The 9126-nt window shown below is 40.9% G+C and overlaps 1 protein-coding gene across 1 annotated transcript in view; it reads left to right on the plus strand.

Moving 5' to 3' along the window:
- The window catches only part of hdac1 (histone deacetylase 1), a 31818-nt gene extending 24843 nt beyond the window's left edge, over window positions 1–6975 (plus strand). Inside the window, exons 11-14 of the mRNA XM_048558089.1 lie at window positions 999–1129; window positions 4290–4439; window positions 4936–4993; window positions 6266–6975. Coding sequence (XP_048414046.1) covers window positions 999–1129; window positions 4290–4439; window positions 4936–4993; window positions 6266–6302 — 376 coding nt within the window. The 3' untranslated portion in view covers window positions 6303–6975. The remainder of the gene's footprint in view (window positions 1–998; window positions 1130–4289; window positions 4440–4935; window positions 4994–6265) is intronic.
- The last annotated feature ends 2151 nt before the right edge of the window (window positions 6976–9126 follow it).

The following is a 9126-nucleotide window of genomic DNA, read 5'->3' on the forward strand; positions in this document are numbered from 1 at the left end:
ATTAGAAAGGGAGGAACATTAGTACGGTGAGCTGTACCTAGAGAATTGTACCCATGATTGAACTCAATGGGAGTGATATCAACTCTTCCAGCTTAGACTGCTGTGCATTGCACAAAATGAGAATAGTTAAATGTTTCTTAAAATTGCAGCTGGCTCACCTTTTGTGATGTCCAGTCATTCCTCTGTTTTAATGAGGTTTCTGTTCCTGAAAACCTCTTGCGAATGATGAGTTAATGACTGCGGAGCATAAGGACTTCTGGTAAAGATGAAGTTAGGTTCCCAGAACCCAAAATTATTTTTTGGGTTAAATGATAAACACTAAACATCTGAAATAAAAGTTAATATTAACAGATTAAAATTGTAGTGTATTTTAACTTACCAATGAGAGTTTTGAGAAGTTTTGCATACCGGGGCTGGGTGGTGTTCAGTATGATTACAGGATGTGGGAGGGGGAAGGTGGTGCACACGTGCCTCGCGCCACCCCCCCCCCCCACCCCCCATCCTCCGCTACCTCCATTTGATGGCTGTCCTCAATCTGTTTATCCTCCCGCGCACCTGTGCCCTTGTTGAGGGGAAGAGCTGGGACTGGTCAGGGATCAGGATTGCTGCAAAAGTTGACAGTGATCGTACGTAGTTCAGTTTTGTTTGTGGAATTTTAAATGGTTGGTAACTTTTCTTGGTGCAAATACGCAAGCTTGTGATTTGTGATTTTGCAGATGCAGAGGAACGATTGTAGGGATGACAGTCGTTCACAGTTCTGTTTATAAAATGTTGCTACTTTGTATAATAGAGTTTGGAAGTGCTTTTGAAATGTTTCAGAAAATAATGAAAAGGAAGCCTGAAGTGCTAACAATACCCAGACCAGTTTGATCCTGATAAAGCTGATGACCTTAATGCTAACCTTCCCTCAATGATTGGATAGTCAGCCTTTTTTATTTTAAACCAATTAGCTTTGACTGTGTGCCATAGAAATATAATTATTGACTGTAAATTCATAGGCAACGTTTGTTTGAAAACCTACGCATGCTGCCCCATGCACCAGGCGTTCAGATGCAGGCTATCCCAGAGGATGCGGTTCCCGAAGATAGTGGGGATGAGGAGGAGGAAGATGCAGACAAACGCATTTCAAGTGAGTTCTGTGTTTGTTTTGTTTAAACTTTGTACAAATCCAGAATTTATAATACAATGTTTTCTTTCTTCTGAAACTGCTGAGTTCTGTTTGAGCCTGGTTGTAACAAAGGCTCCCTGGAGAGATCTGTTTGTGCTTGCATACAGAACCTATTGGAGAAAGTATCGTGTTTGAGCCTATCCCTTTCCTTGACAGGCGTACTATCTTGGAAGCAACTAGGATTGTTGGATTTTTCTCATTTCTTGGGATAATGAAGTTATTTGTGATAGTGAGCGAATAATTCAGCATTGATTATGGAATAAGTCTTTCAGTTTTGTTTCTGACATCATTGGATAAATGGGGGCACTAAGTTTGCTTCCTGAATCAGGCTATACCAATTAACTATTTAAACATTGGCTGTGAGAGGTGAGAAACAAATAATCAGTGGGTTTGGAGTTTTGTGATGTGCCAGAAGTATCTCTATCCAACCAACATTTAACCTCTGGTGTTCAACACTTAATACTCAAAAAATAGAATATATTGAGATCAATCAATTTTTTTTGAAAGAAAAACACTGACCAGTTTTTTTTTCTCCCAAGTATAATTCACTTGGAGCCTGTTTGTTGGACACAAGAACAGGAATAGGCCATTCAACCCTCGAGTCTATTCTGTCATCCGAAAAAATCATGGTTTATCTGTGGCCTCACTTCATATAACTGCCTTTGACCCATATCCCTTAATACCGTTGCTTGACACAAATTTACCTATCTCCACTTTAAAACTTATTGATCTAGCAACCACTATCATTTGTGGAAGTGTTGCAAACACGTCCCACCCTTTAACCTCGTAAATTCTAGAGAAAGCAGGCTTAGTTTATGTAGTAGCTTCTCGTAACTTAACCCCTGAAGTCTGGATTTACAAGAATGATATCTATGTTGTACTCCTAATGCTGATATATCCACAATGTAGAGTGCTCAGATTTGCTTTCAGTACGCCATGTGGGGTCTACTAGGTGTTTTGTATGACTGCCACGTAACTTCTGCGTTCTTATATTCTAGTCCTGTGGATACAAAGGCCAACATTCCATTAGCTTTCTTAATTATTGTCTCTATCTGTTTGTAACTTTCAAAGATGTTTGTGCCTGAACTCCTAATTCTGTTTGGACATCCACTGAATTTAATTTGATACCATCTAGAAAGTAGCCTAATCAATCTTTTTTCAGTCCAAAATGGATAACCTTACGTTTGCTTACGTTGAACTCCATTTTGAAGAAATTTTGCCCGTCCACTTCGTTTAACAACATTCCTTTCTAATTTTGTGCGATCATCTACCCTCTACAATGCTACCTAAATTTGAGAGTGGTGTTCTGTTGTATTAACCTCCCAACATGTCATTTGTCCCAAGGTAATACAAAAAGCGTTTCAGCTTTTCAAAGTCATGCATGAGAAATTATTGCGCAAGATTAAAGCGCATGGGATTGGGTAAGTGTATTGAGATGGATAGAAAATTGGTTGACAGAGGAAACAAACAGTAAGAATTAATGGGTCCTTTCAAAGTGGCAGGCAGTAACTAGTTCGGTGCGACAGGGATTGGTGCTGGGACCCCAGCTATTCACAATATAAATGATTTGGATAAGGGAACAACATGTAACATCTCCAAGTTTGCAGATGATACCAAGTCAGGTGAGAGGGTGAGCTGTGACAAGAACATAGAGATCCTTCAGCATGATCTGGACAGGTTGGGTGTGTGTGCAAATCAATGGCAAATGCAGTATAATTTGGAAAAATGTGAGGTTATTCACTTTGGAAGCACAAACAAGAAGGCAGATTATTACCTGAATGGCTGCAAATTGGGAGAGAAGTGTGCAGCAGGACCTGGGTGTCCTTGTGCACCAGTCACTGAAGGTAAGCATGCAGATGCAGCAGGCAGTAAGGATGGCATGATGGCCTTCATTGTGAGAGATTTAGAGTCCAGGAGCAGGGATGTGTTGTTACAGTTATATAGGGCCTTGGGGAGACCACATTTGGAATATTGCATGCAGTTTTGGCCTCCTTTTCTGAGGAAGGATGCCCTTGTTCTTGAGGGAGAGCAGTGATTCTGGGGATGGCAGGACTGATGAATCAGGAGAGACTGGCTAGTTCAGACGAATGGGAGGATCTCACCGCCTTACAAAATTCTAACAGGACTAGACAGAGTAGATGCAGTGAGGATGTTCCCAATGATGGGTGTGTCCAGAACCAGGGGGTCACAGTCTGAGGATTTGGAGAAGACCAGTTAGGATGGAGATGAGAAGACATTTCTTCATCCAAAGAGTCGTGAACTTTGGAATTCATTCCACAGGAAGTTGTTGAAGCCAAAGCATTGAATGTACTAACAGTTAGGGCAAATGGGATCAAAGCTTATGGCGAGAAAGCTGGATTAGGCTACTGAGTTGGATGGTCAGCCGTGATCATGAAAAATGGCAGAGCCGTCTTCAAGGGCCGAATGGCCGCCTCCTGCTCCTATCTTCTATGTTCCTATGTTAAAATCATATTCATCAGATGGGTTTAATATTATTTCTTTGATTTGTGTTAAATTAGTGCATTTCAGCAGCTGTGGTGGTAGCAATACTTAATTTGTCTTTAAGGTCATTGGAATTGGTGGGGGAGATCAGGATTTTAGCTGTTCATGTTCTTCTCTGTTCTCTAACAGAACTGATAAGTATCTAGTGAAAAAGAAGAAAATTCAGTTGCCCATGAAAACCACTACCATCTGAAAATGTTGAAGGGAAGAAGCCTGGAGTCAGAATTATAATTGTATAGAATTTTTCTTTTGTAAAAGGAAAACACAATTTTGACAGTATTCTGGACGTAGAGGAAGAGTTAAATGGATAACAGCATGGCTGGTCTTGTAAATATCTCAAAAGATTTTGAATATTGGCAGGAAAAAAAACATGGGAGGAATGAAGTTTAGCAAATTATGTTGTTTCCTTTCAAAGGATTTTTGGGTACGCAGCATAACTAATTTCAGGCACTGTCCAGCCACTGCATATAGCTTTAAGCAATCTCATAGTACCTGAATTCAGGATCAAGTTAACAGTGGAATCTTAGTAGAGGCTCAATGTTTTGTTATAGATTCAAAAGCAAGTCACCGCAAATTAGTCAAAGTAACTTTTTTAGGCATCTGCTTTCTTTCTTGACAGTCCGTGCTTCAGACAAAAGAATAGCTTGTGATGAAGAGTTCTCGGATTCTGAAGATGAAGGGGAAGGAGGACGACGAAACACTGCAAATTACAAGAAACTAAAGCGTGCCAAAGTGGAAGAAGAGAAAGAGGGAGAGGAGAAAAAAGCAGGTTGGTGACAGTTATCTGATTGTGCTGAAGGAGAATGTAAAGTTTCCAAAGTTCAAAAACTTTACAGATTTTGGTATTAACTTTTGATTGATCAGATTCAGTGGGTAGCACAGTGTTGGCACTAAGGACTTGACCCAGTTACTTTGATTGGATTGATTTCTCTTAGAGCTACTCTTGTTATGGAGGAGAAGTCTATAATGTGCCTAAAGAATGTTGGAATTTGATCAGCATACCATTAAGTGAGAGAGAGATGTGAATGGTTTGATTGCCTGTCCTAGCGTCCCCTCGCCCTACCAATGAATCCATTTGAAAATCACATGCCCTTCCCCACTTGTACGAAGTACATGTTACCCACAGCATCACATGTGTTTTGTATTTTGTTGTGTTTGGAACTGTGTGCATATGTGTTCCTAAATTACGTCAAATACGTAGTTGCCGCCAGTTTGACAGCTTAACTTCAGTATTTAAGTGATTAAGAAATGTTTCTGTTTTCCAGATGGGAAAGAGGAAGAAAAGGCCAAAGATGGTGTTCCAGAGAAGTTAGAAACTAAAGGGTATGATTTTTATCTGTCTATAGTTTGACAGGTTTTTTTTCAAGCAGAAAAATTAAAAGCTATTCTCAGTATTGTTTCCCCATTTCTCTCTTTGGCTTGTTTTATTTTGTTCTACACAGTGTCTTCTGCCTGCCTGTCTAAATCATATGTTTTTTGCTTAATCATATTTACTGTACCACCTTATGTTCTTTAATCTTTTACCCCCTGCACACCTTTTTTCTTGCTTTCTGTGTGGTGGACATGAACCTTCTGTACCCTTTGCATGTGGTCTCAGGCAGTTGGTAGGTAATTGCTGATATCTGTCTGTCTGTGCTGCCTGTCTCTCTCTCAGGTACTTACCTGCATATTGGCTTTGTGTTTCACTTGTAAGAATGCATCATCTACATTCATGCTCTCTCACACTTTCTGGACCTCCCTCACTCTTGTACGCACTGTTATTCTTCTGTTTTCAGCACCCTTCTCTCTGACGTGCATGTGCTTCACTTGTTTTGTATTTCTTGTAATCCATTTCTGTAATCTGGGCTGTGGATTTCAAACTTCCTGATTGTCAGGAAAATTGTATTTGTGTAAGGGGTAAAATTGCTTTGTTTCTGTGTGAGGAAGTGGCAGTAATATGGATCTAGGACCCTGGGAGTTTGGGTAGTTGGAGTTGGTTGTGATCTTATTTTGGACCAATTTGGTTAATGGAACATGATCAGTTATGGGCTCATCCTTTTGGAAGTGTCAAGTAGAGTAATTTCCATAAGTTACTGTATATTCTACAGTCAAGAACTGCTGTACATTTCCAAACTTAAGAGTATCGGTACATAAACTGAGCCAAAATTTATGAAGAACATTATAATTATACTTAACCCATTTGTTCATTGCTATAGTATTTGACTGAGTGCTTATTCTCCTGTCTTCATGGTTAAGCAGATAGCTGGCAGTTATATGCTCCTGGGACTTAGTTACTGTACACGTTAGATTAGGTGACGGCTTAAATATTTGCATCTCCTTTACAGCAGGAGAAAACTGGGCTAGAATTGCATGGTGTGTGTGGAATGCACAATGCTGGAAGAAGCAAGCAAGCAAGCAATGGGCCTCAGCACTTAAGTGGATTTGAGTAAGATATCTAGCTTGGGTGATTAATGGGGTAACATTTTGACACCCCCCTCCCAAGAATATGATTGATCTAAGGCATTGCACAGTTAACATGACTAGTGTAATAGTAATGTCGCAATTCTAACGTGAACCTTTGTGCAGCTCACCAATTTGATATGCTTTACTCTCTAGAATTAAGGTGGAAGAGACAAAACCAAGCAACGCATAAGTCAAGACAGAAACCCGTTGGCTCAATTTCTTCACAGCATGGTTACTGTAGTGTAGCATTATTAGTTGACCTTAGAAATGCTTATTTTTTTACAACGTACAATGGACCATGTAATTTATTTGTAAACACAGTTTTGACCTTTGAAGTTGTTTAACCCGTGATCCAAAAGATGTTAAATTGTTAAGTGAAGTTGACTAAGGAGTTGTTAAACCTTTCCTGTATTTTCCAGTGTAAACAAATGGCATTTTTGACTCCTGTTTGCTCGGGCAGCCTTTTTGCTCAACACATAGCACTCTTAAGTCAACCCTTGAAAGTTGTTGAAAATGACAATCTGGCTTTCATTTTTACTGCCCCATAATGTACCATTTGTATTTCTGTGAAAATACTGAGAATCATGTAACCCTCCCATGTTCAAGGTAGTAATCGGATGTGAGATGGATATTCTATTAATTTTTTTATATATTATAAACTGGATAAAAATCAGTTGACTTATATACCTAGACTCCTTAAGGGAATGTTTTCCATTTTTAAAAAGAAATCTTTATAGTAAAACTCTTATTGCCCAACTAAAGTATGGGTGGATGTGTGTGGGTTTTTTATTCTTGCTATGTGTGAATTAAGTTTACTTCATGACCTTTTTGACCAAAACTTAATTAAAATATTTCAGTCAAAATGTGACTTCTGTTTTCTAAACTCAGATCTACAATTTTTTAATAAACATTGGCACTGGTATGTCCTTAAACTACCAAATATACAAAATGGCACTTCACAAGAATGTGAGGCAGTTAATTGAGGCATAGGTAGGTGACACTATTAGGTTCTTAATGATGGAGCAAGGCAGGGATGCTGAAGGCTGTGCCTGTTGATGATGGAACTGCAAGAGATTTGCATCATAATTTCCACATTCTAATGTATACCCATTGATATAAATTTCACAGAGCTGTCACAGCAACCTGGTACAACAGCAGAGACTCATTCAACATTGTTCACAAGGGCAGTAGCCATAATAATGCTGTGCTTAAGTACAGTTCCTACAGGTAGTCATTCGCTGGTACTGACAAGTATTTCTAAAAAGGGAATGTAGGAGCTTTTCATTTACTAATCAGGACAATTCATAGGAGAGCAAAATGGATAGGATGTTACTTTGGTACATTGCATGATTTTCTGGAAGTTGCTGCTCAATAAAGGGATCCGCATCTCATTCTGACCCGTGTGTGCTGGGAGCTAGCAGTGGAAAAATGAGTGGAGTGGGAAGAATTCTGTTCTTCAGCAATGCATCCTTTGAGCCACCACACAAGTTGAAGAGCAGAGTGTGGATGTAGATCTGACTGTCATCTACTGCAAACTGTTAAAAGGCTGTCTCAAAACCATAGGTAGGGGTACATGCTACTAGATTACAAAGCTGGGGGAGCTGAAAACAGAAATGCACTCTATAATTATAACCATGTTCATGCAACAGCTTCCAGTGATATGAGGCCACCAGTAGCATCATAGATTGTGGTCTTCAGGTGTTGAGATTACTGATTTAGAAACAACCCTGTCTAAGGTGTGTTCCCAAATGTATTTTAAAAACTTATTGACCTGCTACAAATAAATAATTGCTTATTCTCACCTGGGGGAGAGAGCAGAGCCCCAAATGGGTGAAACACTTTTTGATGCAACCACAAGAGATGTTTAATCGCTTGTAAACAAACAGGAGGTTGGAAGAACACAGCAGGCCGGGCAGCATGTGGAGGAGAGGAGCTGTCAGTGTTTTGGATGTTAACCCTTTTTAAGGACCAGATATAGGGGAAGGGGGAGCTGCAGACAAAGAGGGTGGGTGGGATGGTGGTGGAAACTGGTAGTAGGTATGATGTGGTTGGTCAATGTGAGGGATGAATCTGGTTGGTGGCTGGAAGAGAGGGTTAGAAGCTGCAGTGGAAGGGAGGATGTGGCGCTGGAAGGGGAGGTGGGGAATGGGTGGGAAGGTTATTTGAAATTGGAGAACACAATGTTGAGTCTTCCAGGCTGTAGGGGGCCCAGGTGGAAGATAGGTGTTCTTCAAATTTACATTCTGAATCACTGTGACACTGGAAGAGGCCGAGCATGGACATTTTGGGGCGGGTGGAATTTGAAGTGGCTAGTGACCGGGAGGTTAGGTTGGCCATTACAGGCCAGGCAGAGATGCTCGGTGAACAGTCATCCACTCTGCTCTCACCGATGTAGAAAAGGCTACATCAGGAGCACCAGGTGCAGTAGACTGGGTAGGAGGAGATGCAGGTGAAGCTTTTGACTTACCTGGAAGGGCTGTTTAGGACCCTAGATGGTGGTGAGGGAGGTGGTGTGTGGGCAGGTGTATCTTTTATGGTTGGGGGGGGCAATGGGTTGAAGTGGGGAGTGTGGCTTAAACTATGGAGTGGTGATGGGAATGGTCCTTACGGAAGGCAGAGAGGGGTGGGGAGTGGGGGATGTTATGGATTTTGGGGTCTAATTGGAGTTGGCAGAACTGTTTGAGGATAATATGTTGGGTGTGGAGGCTGGTGGGGTGGGAAAGTGAGTTTTTATTATGTTTGGGGTGGGGGCAGGTGGTTAAAAGCTGTGGAGTGGGGAATGAGTGAAGGGCTGTCTGGGAGGGCAGAGTGTTCTTTGAAAAAGGCAGACCTCCAGGATGCTGGGGAGTGGAATGTCTCCTCGTCAGAGTAGATACAATGAAAACAGGATGGAGTTTTTGCAGGATACGGGTTGGGAGGTGCTGTAGTCCAGGCAGCTATGGAGTTTGTGGGTTTATAGTAAACGTTGGTCCATAAACTGTTGCCAGAAATAGAAATGGAGAGGTTGAGAAAGG

The sequence above is a fragment of the Stegostoma tigrinum genome, chromosome 24 (assembly GCF_030684315.1).
Source record: "Stegostoma tigrinum isolate sSteTig4 chromosome 24, sSteTig4.hap1, whole genome shotgun sequence".
NCBI classification, from domain to species: domain Eukaryota; kingdom Metazoa; phylum Chordata; class Chondrichthyes; order Orectolobiformes; family Stegostomatidae; genus Stegostoma; species Stegostoma tigrinum.